At 38.6% G+C, this 14,612-nt stretch overlaps 2 protein-coding genes and 1 pseudogene across 3 annotated transcripts; all 3 read right to left on the bottom strand.

Annotated features, from left to right (window-relative positions):
* Positions 1-315: 315 nt before the first annotated feature.
* Positions 316-5,985, bottom strand: LOC137748833 (uncharacterized; annotated as a pseudogene). Its single transcript, XR_015957351.1, has 7 exons — positions 5,713-5,985; positions 5,356-5,488; positions 4,747-4,850; positions 4,349-4,520; positions 4,025-4,165; positions 3,631-3,880; positions 316-3,522 (listed from the first exon to the last, which is right to left on the bottom strand). The product of XR_015957351.1 is annotated as an uncharacterized LOC137748833 (transcript).
* Positions 5,986-7,939: 1,954 nt separating this feature from the next.
* Positions 7,940-9,725, bottom strand: LOC137747517 (putative phospholipase A2 homolog 1). The gene is made up of 4 exons (XM_068487646.2): positions 9,521-9,725; positions 9,401-9,440; positions 9,177-9,296; positions 7,940-8,376 (listed from the first exon to the last, which is right to left on the bottom strand). Exons 1-4 carry the CDS (start codon positions 9,635-9,637, stop codon positions 8,198-8,200), a joined length of 456 nt encoding a protein of 151 aa, XP_068343747.1. The 5' UTR covers positions 9,638-9,725; the 3' UTR covers positions 7,940-8,197.
* Positions 9,726-10,542: 817 nt separating this feature from the next.
* Positions 10,543-13,039, bottom strand: LOC137748967 (uncharacterized). The gene is made up of 3 exons (XM_068489155.2): positions 12,907-13,039; positions 12,209-12,407; positions 10,543-10,948 (listed from the first exon to the last, which is right to left on the bottom strand). Exons 2-3 carry the CDS (start codon positions 12,388-12,390, stop codon positions 10,762-10,764), a joined length of 369 nt encoding a protein of 122 aa, XP_068345256.1. The 5' UTR covers positions 12,391-12,407; positions 12,907-13,039; the 3' UTR covers positions 10,543-10,761.
* Between the last annotated feature and the right edge of the window lie 1,573 nt (positions 13,040-14,612).

Here is a 14,612-nt window from a genome sequence, read left to right as displayed (position 1 = left end):
ATTTCATTTCGTAACTGCAAAGATGAAGTTGTTTATGCCTCGTTATACATGTAAGGCCTTACAAAGTAGGCCAGAAAAAGTGCACGTTATACCAATATATACATATGAATCGCACTTTTACAGTGGGCCGGAAATTTTGAGTGTAAAATCAATTTATTCATGAGTATAATACCAATCTATTGAACTGCCATTGTAAATCAAACCACTCAGGCATTGTGCCCACCTCTTTGAACCCGAGTTTGAAAAACATATTATAACCGAAATTCACAAATTAACAAGATATTATATTCAATTCTCGTCTCCAACTTCAGAAAATTAGGGGACAAAACCTATATGTATTTTATTACAGAACTCTTTAACAAATGTAATCTCATCATATTTGCAATGGTCTGGAAAATATAAGACTCAATTTCGACGCGAAGTAACGATACAGCTATCAACGCTTTACTTGACGATCACACAAAATTCAAGCATATCAAAGAATACCAAACCCTGATATAATCACATGAAAATGTATCCTATATACGTATGTGGTAATAACTATGTTTACTGTCGATTCTGCCGGAGAGCCATAAACCTGGCGATTATGTCATCAGAGTCGGGAAGCTTTGGGTGAACATGAGAAACTTTCTCCTTTGGTGGACTCTCTGTAGAACCTGAGGACTTTGATGTTTCGATCTTTCGAGAATTTTCAGATGATTGCTCCCTTGCAAATGGCTTTGAGGTCTCTACATGGGAGGAGGGCCCTTTTGGATTCCGAAACTGGTTTAGGCGCTGCTTGTTCTACCTGTCTTCCTGGGCGCTCTGAACTCTTGGTCTGTGACGAGGGATTTGGTAGGGTCTCAGAAGCATATGCACTTCTTGAAGAAGGGTTTCCATATGACTTAGAAGTCTCTACATCTTCAGGTGAAGGACTCTTGGATTCTCGAATTGGTTTAGGAGCTGCTTGTTCTGCTGGTCTATGCCACTCCTGACTTCCTGGACGCTCTGAGCTCCTGGTCTGCGAGGAGGGCTTTGGTAGACTTTCAGCGGCATAGGAGCTTCTTGACGAGGGGTTTCCATATGACTTTGAAGTCTCCACAAGTGAGGATCTCTTGGACTCTGGCATTGGTTTAGGAGCTGCTTGTTCTACCGGTTTATGCCACTCCTGACTTCCTGGACGATCTGAGCTCTTCGTCTGGGACAAGGACTTTGGTAAAGTTTCAGTGGCATCGGAACTCCTTGAAATGGAGTTTCTGTTTGAATTTGAAGTCTCTACAGGCGATGTCCTCTTGGATTCTCGTACTGGTTTAGGAGCAACTTGTTCTACAGGTATATTCCACTCCTGCTTTGGGCTCTTGATCTGGGACGAGGGCTTTAGTACAGTTTCAGTGTCATATGAACTCCTTGAAGAGGGTTTTCCATACTCTGAAGTCCCTGACACGTCAGACACAATTGTTGTCTTTGAGCTAGAGCTTCTAACAGAATTTGAAGAAGACGGCTGTGTTCTTCTAGACAGTCTAGCATTTGGACGAGCATTGCTGGTGGAAATCTTTGTAAGAAGATCTTCCTCCGGTTCACTATCCTCTGAATCAAAGAAAGAAAACGTGGATTTGGAGCTTGCCTTTACTTCGGATCCCAATTTTTTATTGAATGAGTCTTGGCTACTTCTAGCAGTTCCGTGTGACAATTCATCCTCAGAAGAATCATCATCAGAAACCACATATGAGACGGGGGTTCTCGTGCTCCGTTCCTTTATCAGTTTGTTGCTCCCTTGCTCCCTTTCAGAGACAACAGAAGTCCTGACTGATGGAAAGAAGGAAGGTTGCTCAACCTTGGTATCTTCAGTATCTTGTTTGACAGACAATAAGTTTCCTGGTAGTTTCTTCGTATACGGTGGATGCCTTAAACCCTTATTTCGCAGCCCACCTGTCAACATCCCTAAGCTCAGCTCATTGTCAGTGTCACTTACACAACTACATCCATCTGAAACCTCACTATCTTTCATAGTTTGACGCAAATGTGTCGTTTGAAAATCGTCCCTGGCATTTGAATCTATTCCAGATTTCCTTAGCCTTACAGATGGCTGACCAGTAGGCAATTCATCAAAATCATACCTTTCCTCGGGGACGATTCTATTTTTGACTCCTTGACTTCTCTCGGGATCTGCTTCAGTTGAGTCCCAATTATGGGATGAAAGCAGCAACCCTGGCTTTCTGTTAGAACCCACATTTGTCTCCTCCGAGGATGAAGATACAAATGACCTACGACTTGCACTTTGGCTCTGCACAGGGGAAAATTTAGAAACTGTGCTCTTGGCAAGCTTGTCTACCTCCTCTTCACTGTCTGAACTTGGGCCATCTGACGCATCAAAAGCAACAGGCAACAAGTCATTTGGTTGTGAAGAGTCCATGGAACCTGTTGGATTTTCTGAAAAAACAGGAGGGGAGTGCTTCACCGATGAGGAACTTAGTTGTGAACTGGAATTAAATTGTACTTCATACGTCTGTTGTTTAGAGCTCCAAGGATCCAAACTAGCTGAAGGAGAAAATGAGTTTCTATCAGGAGAAGGAAAAACCAAACTGGGTTCTTGGTCCTTGTAGTCCTCCACATCAAATTTACATTTATCATCGTCCGAACCAGATTCATCAAAAACCAAAGGAGCATTTCCATCAGAACTTATTTCCTTTGTGCCTTCGAAGATATTAACATCGTTAACAAAAGAATCCTCATCACGGCCATTTGAAACACTTTCATGATCATTACTAAAATTTCTTGCATGAGAATGAGAGGAAGACCAGACAGATTGTTCTCCACCCCTCTTATTTCCCAAATAAGAAATATCGTCACTCCGTCTTAAAACATCTTCCTGATCATCACTGCCAATGCTCGAATTAGATCGGGAGGAAGGCCAACTAGATTTCTCTTCAGATCTCATATCACCAAAATAAGCAACATTATCAGGTTTGTTTCCAGTTTGCATCTCACTCCCATACTCCACACCAGTGTTGCTCGACTGTCTCTTCACACTCAATTTACCTATAGGATTGGATCGGGAAGGTCTACTTGATTTCTCTTCTGATCTCATATTACCCAAATAAGAAGTTTTATCAGGTTTCATTCCAGTTTGCACCTCACTTGCATACACGTTAGTGTTGCTGGACTGTCTTGTCGTACTCACTTCACTTACAAAGTCATGCTTCTCGGGTTCAGATGACTTCTTTTGAGGATATCGATCTGACACTTCATCAGGATGTCGATCTTGCATTTGGTGACTATTCACTGAAGGATCATTTGTGGATGTTCTATTAGATGCCAAGGGAGCTGACTGGCTAAATTTATCCCATGATTCTGAAGAGTGTTTTCTTGAAAGTTCAGCAGCTGCTCTGGCAGCCATGCCTGCCATTTCTGCTGATTCAGCAGCTGCCTGAGCTGCAGAAGCAGCATCCTTAAAATGCATGTTCCAACTCTGCCTACCCGGTGAAGAAGAATTTCCATCCCCAGGAGACGAATGTCTATTTTCCATCCCATCATTTTGATTTCCTGCGTGGGAATGTCAAATTAAGAATGAATGAAACAGGAGAAAATAAAAATACCACTCGTAAATAATAAACTTATTAAACCACCATCTTCCAATGATTATTGATGTACCTGAAGATCTCACTTCTGAATGAAATGAGCCAGATGTCGTTGCTTTGTTGGAAGAAACATTTGAAGAAGCAGAATCCTGGAAGTGAGGTGCAGATCTTGCATTCTGCTGGTTAAAGTTCGTGGGTGGACCATAATTCCCATAATTTTGAGGTGGAGCCTGAACACTAGAAGGCGCCTTGACATCATGATTAGGAGGAGGTGGGCCACGAGGAGGTTCCTCAGGAATTCTAGCAAAAGTATTTGGCCCATTCTGCTCAAATGTCAAAAAGTATAGCGATAAATGGATGTGTCTTAAACAATGAAATGTAATGCGACTAAAGTGAAACTCTAGTTTTATGATATCTATGTATTCTCAAGCAATGAATGGACCAGGCTAGAGGGGAACAAATCTTACCAGCAAGTCCTCTGGAGGCTTGGACTCTTTCTCTTCAAAGGATTCAGGATCCCATTTCACATTATGTTCCTCTGCAATTGCAGCCAAGATTTTCATCTTGGCAGGGCCATCGGGTGATTTGGTAGATAACTTCTCCACTAACTGACACGATAATATTAATTAATAAATAAAAAGATCAATAAAACTAATCTACTCGGTGCTGACTTTAGTTTTGACAAGTTCATCAACATTCTGTAATTGGCCCGATAAAAAATAGTTGTTTCTCCTATGCTATGAATATAAAGAACCTTTAAAATTATCCAGGAAATTGCACAAGGTACATACCATGCGACTTACGCCACAATCCGGGCGCAATTCAACAGCGTTAGAGATAAACTCCTTCCCATATTTAGATGTGAAATGCTTGCGAATATCCATGAGTTCTGGTATGTCTGCGCATCTTGGAGATGCAAATACTACACTTGCAATTGCTTCCTTCAGATCAATGGGGCAGTTTCTGTAAAAATATAAAACAAATCCTTAGTTGCAAGAACTCTAATAGTACTAGATTCATGAATAAGCTATGAACCTATCATAAAATAGTAAAATACACAATGTTAAGGGAAGCACTGACAACAGACCATGTAACTGATGCACAACAAAATACAGCTTAGTTTAAGCATAAGAGCATATGAATGAATAAAAGATGCCAAAACCATTCAAGAATTAATGGATTTACATACTTTTGCGACTCAATCATAGGCAAGCGTGCAGCAATAAGTTCGCAATATATCTCGATAAGTTCGAATGCTGCCTTTATCTTCTCTTCTCTGACCACATGTTCAACCTGAGATATAGGATTCGCGTAAAAGTCAGCAAAAAAATGTATGTTAGCACACTGGAAATTCAACAAAAGTAGAGTCTGCTACTATAATCAGACATCAAATACAAACAGCCAGGGCAAGAAGTTCAGTTTTCTAATTCATTTCCTGGCCTTTCACGAGTGCCCCACCACACTTCAAAATTTTGCAAAACTGCGTATGCTCGCCCATTAAATCCATTTCAACCAACATAATCGGAAAACAAAACATATCATTACCTTCCTAAAATGCAATATTCATAACAGGTCCTCCAAATTAAACAAACTAGTGAACAATGCAAAATCCAATTGCTTTGAACTCGAAATCTATTCATCGTTAGTACAAATATTGTCAAAGCCAATAGGATCAAATCCACCAAGAAGCATACTCTACCATACAAGACCAAAACGTTGAATTTAAAATCTCAAGTAGAGAAAAACCGAAAAAAAAACAAAGGTTCAATTGCAATTAGATATGATGATCAAGACAAACCCGAATTCTAGCAGTCCGGTCCTGACTAGTCTCAAGCAACTGGGCCAATTCCCTCCTCATCTGCTTCACTTGTGCATCCTTCTTGTTCTTCAATAGCTTTATCCGTGAAACCGCAAGCTTTAATGCCGTTTTGCTGCACCAAAAACCCGCCAAAATCCATCAATACAACAATAAAAATTCCCATACTTACTTAATTTTCGATGATAAAAACTCAAAATTCCACAGTAGCTGAGTCAACCCGCGCAAATTCATCACGTAATTACAGAACCCTGTTCCAATTTTCCCTTCTCTTCCCCTAGGATTCTCGGAAACCAAACAGGTCGTTGAAAATTACAAAAAAATAAGGAGAAAAATTACCATTTGGCAGGCTTGAAGCTCTTGTGAAGCATGGTGAATTCAAATTGGGAATCTTCAAAACCGAAAGCTCCGAAATCGCGAAACTTATACGAATTTAATTTTTTTTTTTTCCTGAATTTTTCTGAGAGCGTAAGAAATCTAGTTGGCGTTTTGATTCAGGGAAGCGTGTGACAATATTATTACAAATTGGAATTTTTTTGGAGAAGGAATCAGAGGAACTCTTACACAGCGTTTGAATGACTAAACTTGAGATTAATAAAGGAATTCTAAAATAACGCATCGAAACGAGAGAATTTTATTTTTATTTAATTTTGTGTATAGTTAAATTTGATGTTGTCGTCCATTGCATATGCCCAAAGCCGTCATTGTATGTGATGATGACCGCAACCATGCCAGTGGGTGATGATGAGGATGAAGATCCTCGTCGGATCTTCTTTGTGAAAATTCTTGCCGAATTTTTTGTGTGAGGATCCAGAGAATTCTCCAATCACATCCATTCATCGTACATTATACGGTCAGTTTTTGTTTAGTACTGTTTATTTTCAATTTTAAATAAAAAAATGTATAATGATTTTCGACTGCACGATGTATTATGAACGAATGTGATTTGAGGATTTCTAAAATCTTCACGAAGAGGATCTAACGAGGATCCTCTCTCATGATGATGGCTGTCAATTTGAGTATTTTGTTACTTATTATGGCGTTGTTGTCATTTCATAGCCTCGTATGAGTTATTTTTTGTTTTAGCCTACACCCGTTATCGTTACTTACATGTCTCTCACATATAAGCTCACGTGAGGACATGTGCTACTACATGATACAGTTAATGTGAGAGACGCATACGGTGTAATCGAAACTTTTTTATGCAACTCTTTCATATGAGTTGAGGAGCAATTCAAGCATCAAGAATTCAGGAGATTACAGCCTACGATGACTCTCCCCTTAGTTCTAGTTACATAATTTGTCACATAACTTGATTACGTGATGAGAAATATAGAAAGATCAATATATTTTCGAGACAACCAAGAATCTCCCGACAAACGCCGGTTTGACTTGTCATGCAATAGAGCCAACTTGTGAGCAAAGCATTCATTCACCAAGCGGCGTGGATAAGTTTAGAATGGTAGCCAGATATAATTAATGCCAGCAAAAGTTGTTACTTGTGTGCTTTCACGTGGGCGCCAACTTTCTTCGCATAAACTGTTTACTTTAATCGAAATTGACTTCCTAATTATTACTTTTATAAATTAAGGACCTAAACTTTTGAAAAGTAGAAAATTTACCTCCACTGTTGGACTCCATCCGCATTTCCGTCAAACTGAAATTAGTCGCATTGGACCAACCAATAAAAACCGGATTCTTTTTTTTAGGAATCATGTGATCATAACCGTTCATCGTTCATCTTGTAATCAATTTTTATTAAGTACTATTTATATTTAAATTTAAATTTAAATTTTAAAATTATTTTTGATCGCACGATGTACGATAAACTGTCACGATCATGGAATTCCTAGGATTTTCAGGAAAAGGATCTGGCGAGGATCCATTTCCTAAAAATACGCCGGATCCTTTTCCTAAAAATAGAACACATGAACTAATATATATCTTTACTAAATTCCAAACTTAAAAATTTTGAAACTAATAATATTCTTAATTAACAACAAATTGGCAAGTGGTCATTTACCACAATGGTGAAAAAGAGTTGAGCCCTTATATGATGACGTGAGTTCGAACCCCGTTAGTGACTAATCTAACATCTAACCTAACAAAATTTATGTAATGTTCGGGGGTACAATTTCAACTAGGATGATAGTTCGGGAGTTCAAACATCAGTTTTACCATATATACAAATAGTAGGCGCATGGGTCTTACAAGGACACTGCTGAGTAAATCTAATCATCTCATGGCACTTCACATTCGTCCGGAAAAACTTACCTGCAGCATGTTGTATCAAACATTGTCCCGGTCTCTCTGTGACGCTTCAAGAAATATAGGTATTCAGATGAGCATTGCTGGTGGAAATCTTTCTAGGAAGATCTTCCTCAGACTCACCATCATCCGAGTTAAAGTAAGCAAACAAGGACCCTGGAGACCAAGCTTCCGCTTAGTTCCGCTTCTAAGATAAACCTAAACACCTACCAAGATAACATTCTTCGACATTATCATCAAAAAGAAAAAATCAGCGCGAATCCAACTCGCTTCCTGTACATTATACACACAGTAAGAATTTTTGGGGCTAACCAATTGTCGAATTCATGTCAATAATCACATAGTTCTGGAATAAGAATCAAATGTAAAAACGAAGGAATAAGAGTCAGTAACGCAACACAAAATCAGGTATCTGAGGATCCATTTACTTGATCATAGTTAGTTCATTTATATCAAAAGAGTTCCACTCCCCTTTTTACGGGTGTTGGAGATAAATTGTAGGTAGGGGTGCTATATATGATTCCATTCCTGGGAAATGTCTCTCTTCTTCGACAAGTCAGAGTTCAAGCTTTGAGTTACCAAACTGGCTCAGTAAGATAGCCAAATCCATACCCTGTACCATAGTAGGCACAGCGGTATCATAAGGACACTGCTTAGCAAATCCAACCTTCCCAGATTTATGTACTTTCTTTATGCAGCGCTTGAACTTCTCGTGGCATTTTATATTGGTCATACCTATAAAACCAACATATTACTAGAATCAGAGGACCTTCAACTACAATCATCCATATACAGACCAGAACCAAATGCCAAGAACAAACAACATTATGTGCATAATTCACGACAAACTGCCCAAGCATTGTACTGTCTACTCTATAATATATCCAACTCACGGTTGCACAAAACCAACACATCGACCCACCAATTAAGCACCAAGTTTAAAGTACCTTCTCACAGGGAAATATCCCCGCCGTTTCTATCTCACTCATCATGAGGATGAATCCTTCCTCAGTGTAAGTTAATCTCCCGAGGGAGAGCAGCTCACTGGGATATACATATACTCCCACTCTCCCTAATCCCTATCTCACTCATCACTTGCTAAACAAAAACCAACTTGCTTTGTACAAGAAGTGCCTTACATTATAGCAGAGCAGGCCTAGAATTTAACCAAGTACATGTTGGTTTTTGTTCATCCTTTACGATCCTTCGGCAAAATAAAATCAGAACCATTTCAACAGAACAACAACCAAATAGTTTTTTTATCATAATTATCCCAATTCATCACTACATTCGAATAATAGAAAGATCGATTCTTTCTGCCATCAAAAGGCCAAACACATTTGACATTTTATTTCCCATTCATCCAAAAATAAAGTTTCCAAAGCTTATCAAATCACTGAAGTAACTGAAACAACCACATTCCAACAACACAGAAAAATGATACTTTTTAAACTTCCAAAATTCCAACAACGAAGAAAAATGATAATTTATACTTCCAAAATTCCAACAACACAAAAATGAAGTAAAATTGCTACCTTTGTTGCCAACACAATCGTCATGAATCTTGCAGCACGCGTCAAGATCATCGCAGGGCTGCTCTCCCGGGCAGCCGGTCCACCCTACCCCGCAGTACTTCCCGTATCGAATCCCAACCGCTAAGTTTACAAATAACAACAAATTAAAATCAAATATAAATTAAAATACCGAAAAAAAGTAGAATTTTGAGAAATTAACTAGGCAGTAGAGAGGTTGAGCTTACAATTACAGTTCTCCGCCACGCAGATTCGGCTGCAATTCACCTGAAAATTCCAGAAGCCTCATTTTATAAACAATTTACTCAATACTTTTTCCAAATTTGTGGGAAGAGAGGATATTTTACCTCCGAATTATTGTCAGAACAGTGGGCGACGACGGCGAGGGAGAAGATAGCGACGGCGAATGCAGCGGAGAACTGTGTCGTGCGATGGAGGCCGGCGTCTCGAGACATTGACGCCATTGTTGTCGCTCGCGTTTTAGCTTTTTGGGCTCAACGGGTTTACCAGAAATTGAAGCCCTCGGCGGCTTCTCCCCTCGAGAAGTTTCCGCGTAATACTTCTGTCGTTTCCTTGTGTGCAGATCTGTCGGTTTCTCATTCGCCGAATGACGTCGAATGATTTTACAGAAGTGCCCTTCGCTGGTCCCTCGCTGCCGTATTTGTTTTTTTTTGTATTGAGAATGAATCAATTATATAATTTTTGTAATAATAAATCTTTCCTAGATTTGCTTTTGATTTGTGTTGGATTTTGGTTTTGAGGAGATAATTTATTAATAATTTAATGTGTTATTAGCACTTCAAATATTATCAACATTTCAAAATAAATTATCATGCCTTTGTTTTTTTGTGATAAAACAGTATTGAGGGTTAAACTAAATCATACAATAAACGACCAATAATTTCGTTCTGAACTCGCTACAACGTTTTTTCCAATATTAAATTGGTACATTAATATTGTAATAAAAAAATGATAACCACACATTCTTTTTAGCTTTCTCACACACCCTTGTTTAATCTTGTCTGTTATTTTCGTTTAATTTTTCAATCCGACAATTAAGAATGAAGAGGGATGTGTAAAAATCACCTCTATAATAAGGAGGAGCACATGATAAGTGACTATAAGCAATGGAGTGCTCTGTTTTGGATACTAACAATAGCTCCAGAAAAAATTATACAACTATTAAGGATAGCCATACGTGAAAATCAGTTAACAGAAGTATAATGCCAAAGTAGAATGGTTGGTTTCCAACTTTACTTTCTAGCCAACGAGGTTCGACGCCCCCCCTGATGGGGAGCGTCGAACAAGTCAGAGTGATTCCAACAAGAAATACAAGCTCTGTTGATGGATAACCGAACAACATTCATGATTCCGGAAAAAAGATAACCGAACAACATCCCATTCAAGTTACTTTCAAATACATTTGATTATTATGGCTGTCAAACTTGCCCACCGATTTCTCAGCTTCAAAAATTCGTCTAGGAAAACGAAAAATTTCAAGTACAGTACTCGCGGTTCAGATCAACCACAAATGACGAGAAAGGCTTACACGTGCAATCCCTAGAAACATTTTACCTTATGGTTGCTCTTAGACATAGTAACCGGTGAAAGTAAATCCCCTTCCAACAATCTCACCGGCACAAAACCATGCAAAGCATTCCAGCCCAAACAAAGCAGCAATTCCAGCATCTTCAACCTTCAACTCCTTCCTATTCTTCCACAAATGCTTGACATAATCAACTTCCTTCCAGAATGACTCAGTACGACCAGGAATACTGTATGTAGTGGAAAATGAGTCAGTTATAGTCATACAACTAAGATGTCGTTGCAATGAAAAAGAATGAAAATAGGCATCAGATGCGGTATCAGATGCATTCTGAATTGATGGTTTCTAAGTTGCACAAATATAGCCGAGCCCTTATGAAAATCAAAATCAAACCATTGAGTTCCCATGAAAGATTGTAATTCAAGGACGTATCCAAATCATTCAGACTATTGTAATAAGTTCTAGTACCACACCACATCCTGGATCTAGAAAGCAAATCAGTAATTGAATACCCAGTGCTAGACCATATGCAACATGAACAATTCCTATTAGTCTCAACTCTAGCAATAATTTTTTTCGCTAACTTTTTTCGCGGACCACCTAAAGTTCCAACTAAAAAGGTGAAATAATTTGTCATTATCTCAATAGAAGTACAGATCCTACCAATAAAGTTCCAACTTAAAAGGTCAAATGATCTGTCATTATCTCAATTGATACTTCAACTAGTCCCCGTGTTCCTTGAATGGATCAACATAGACCTCATCCAGTTTCTTAAGCACTTGAAAACTTCATAAAAACTTTTTAGCACAAGATATAGGAGCAAAGACAATGCACTTTTCTTAGCTTCTTCACAGAGCACATATTTTTATTATAAAAAATAAAAAATAAATGGAGGCAATACAAACAAGTAACCCAATCTACATGCTTCTCCTTCGATTAAAAAATCTGCATCAACATCAAATTCACATTTCGGAGCTTTAAAAAGTTGCTTTCTTTTCTTTCTTCTCAAAAGAAATCCTACTTAGAGCAGATAAATGAAAGAAATCTAATACGCAAACATGTATTAAAATGTAAACATTTTCTTCATAAAGTTCTAAATTTTGATCCTAATGTTGACAAGACTGTCTCTAAAATCATCTACCCTATCATTGTGCGCGATAATAATGTCTACACAATAATTTTCACTCAATTTACTTATTTGTAGTCATACATTTTAGTTACCATGGTCAGGCTGTTTACATTTTAGTTACCATGGTCAGGCTGTTTAGGAAGTAAGAAAGGTGCTAAAACTTTCAAAAGTAAGACTGCGATACAATGGATCATATCGTCCACATGGATGCAACAAAATACTAGCAGACTTAAATCTTGAAGAGCATTCAGTCAACATATATGAGACTTCTTTAATGGTCTTCACTCTACAACTCGTACCAGAGCCAGCCAAGTAATAACTAAATTCAGTCCTTAAACAAAAAAGGTTCAGAAGTATAACCTAGCAAGTCGAGTGTAAAACAATTGCTTGGACAACTCGTTGCACTTCTCCACGGTTGGTGGGTGCTGAATGTACTGCTTGTTCTGCTCTAACAACTGCTTGTAGTAGGTACCTCCATGTTGGGACACAAATTGTGTTGCTTGACAAGCCTTAGATTGCAACTGACGCAACTTCGATGCCATTGATCCCCAAATCAATCCTAAGTTACAATACAACCAATTACCCAATACAACAATCAGTCAATCGCCCCCCTAAACTAAGTAAAATAACTACAATTCACCAAAAATAAGTAATCTTAGCACCACCCAAAACAAAAATTTCATCATTTTGCACCAAGCACAATAAACCCCTTTTTTTTTCTTTTTTTTTTTCTAAATTTACATAAAACCTAAGTTTTATCAGCCTCAAAGCAGAAAATTGACAATTGGGTACTGAGCTAAACCCTAATCATCGAGATTAAAACAAAATTAAATCAGCAGAAAACTTCATACGCTAGAACAAATCAAATCTTTGCATCTGGGTCAAAAATCCCATATCAACCACATAGATTTTCATGCTCCGATTAAAAATTCAAAGCAAAACACCAAAAAGGTCAGTCCTAAATCGCAAGATCTAAACAAGCAAAAGCTTCAGAGCCATGAGAAAAATCAACAGATAGTGAATTGAACCAGGGAGAGCAAAATCTGAAGGGGTTTTACCTTCGCGTTCGTGCTCCTGGATTCCAATGCAAATCCGAAGAGAGAGTGAGACTCTCCAAGTCCTTAGCTTCTCTTTGTGCTGCGGAGCGGCCTGCGTGCTTATGGTAGAGAACGTTTGGCATTCAGAGGTTTTAACATTTGGGCTTTCAGAGGTTTTAACATTTGGGCTTTCAGCTTTCTATTGAGGATGTTCGTGTAATTTTGACCAAAATGTGGGCTCTCGTTTGCCATCTTGGCTAGCCTACAATCATTTTATCCATTTTGATAGGCCCATTTTAGAATGCCCAAGGCCCATTTGCTCACCAAAAAACTGCATTTTGCCAACTTGCTAAGGGCTCGTTTGAAAATACATAATATAACTAAAAGCGCTTTTGGTGAAAATGATTTTAGAATCAAGCCTTAGTAAAAGTTCAAGTGGATCTTAAAAAAACAATTTAAGTGCTTCTTCCAAAAAAACACTTAAAGTGCCTTTAGAGCTCAAAATTCATTTTACCAAAAGCGTTTTCAGTCATTTTAAAAGTACGTTAAACGAGCCCTAACTTTTTCAACACTGTCAAACTCATGGAGGTATACAACATCGTGAGTTTGCCAAGGCAGAAATCAATGACTATGATGTTTGATGATGTAGATGCCCACGCCAATGCAATGTTCCAATAACAATGACATTTCTAACTTACAAATGGACAGTTAATATAGAATTTTGGATACAATATTTACATATATTTAATATAATTATTATCTCAACGGCTAGATGGTGATTGTATTAAATATATATATTCATATAGATTATATATGATCCTTAGATGATGATTATATTAAATCTATGTAAACATTGTAGCCAGTTCCATTAATGTGAGCTTTAAAAAAATAAACAAGCTCGTATGCATTGAAGATGACGCATGTCGACATTCATACTAAACCAAGCATAAGTAGTAGCCAAGCATCGCCTTTAGTTTCATGATCGACCATCACCCAAGACTAATCATTTGCAGTGTTTGCTAGTTTCATGATCGACCATCACCCAAGACTAATCATTTGCAGTGTTTGCCCCACCAATTTTTTTCATTTTTCTTTCTTTCAAAACAGCAGCTTGAGAACTCCAGCATGCATGACAATGACGAGACAATCAAGAAACCAAGAGTTTGGAACTTCAATAAAATAAAACCAACCAAATAACCCAAGAGAAATCGAGAACTATCACATCTCGACCCGAACCCCCACTACATCCCCGGCTTGACTCCATTATAGCATGATATTGTCTGCTTTGGGCTCCGGCCACGTCTTCACGGTTTTGTTTCTGAGAACTCAAACAAGAACTTCCCAGTGGGTCACCCATCATGGGATTGCTCTCGCGCGAACTCGCTTAACTTCGGAGTTCTGATGGAACCTAAAGTCAATGAGCTCCCAAAAGGCCTCGTGCTAGGTAGAGATGAGAATATACATATAAGGCTTATAAGATCCACTCCCCTGGGAGATGTGGGATGTTACAATCCACCCCCCTTCGGGGCCCGACGTTCTCGTCGGCACACTTCCGGGCAGGGATCGGCTCTGATACCAAATTGTTACATCCCGACCCGGGCCCCCACCACATCCTAAGCTCGACTCCACCGTAGCACGATATTGTCCGTTTTGGGCCCCGACCACGCCCTCACAGTTTTGTTTCTGGAAACTCATACAAGAACTTCCCAATAGGTCACTCATCATAA

The sequence above is a fragment of the Pyrus communis genome, chromosome 15, assembly GCF_041283825.1.
Source record: "Pyrus communis isolate YQ-2024b chromosome 15, ASM4128382v1, whole genome shotgun sequence".
NCBI classification, from domain to species: Eukaryota; Viridiplantae; Streptophyta; class Magnoliopsida; order Rosales; family Rosaceae; genus Pyrus; species Pyrus communis.
Note: the sequence above shows the minus strand (reverse complement) of the source record. Positions and strands in the feature narration are given on the sequence as shown.

Bases quoted from the DNA above. Each gene is read 5' to 3' on its own strand.
- LOC137747517 (XM_068487646.2), bottom strand. From the start codon at position 9,637: ATGGCGTCAATGTCTCGAGACGCCGGCCTCCATCGCACGACACAGTTC. The intron at 9,297-9,400 runs GTAAGCTCAACC...TTGTAAACTTAG, and splicing joins CGTGGCGGAGAACTGTAATT to CGGTTGGGATTCGATACGGG. The intron at 8,377-9,176 runs GTAGCAATTTTA...TTGGTTTTATAG, and splicing joins CGATTGTGTTGGCAACAAAG to GTATGACCAATATAAAATGC.
- LOC137748967 (XM_068489155.2), bottom strand. From the start codon at position 12,390: ATGGCATCGAAGTTGCGTCAGTTGCAATCTAAGGCTTGTCAAGCAACA. The intron at 10,949-12,208 runs GTTATACTTCTG...CACTACATACAG, and splicing joins TTTTACACTCGACTTGCTAG to TATTCCTGGTCGTACTGAGT.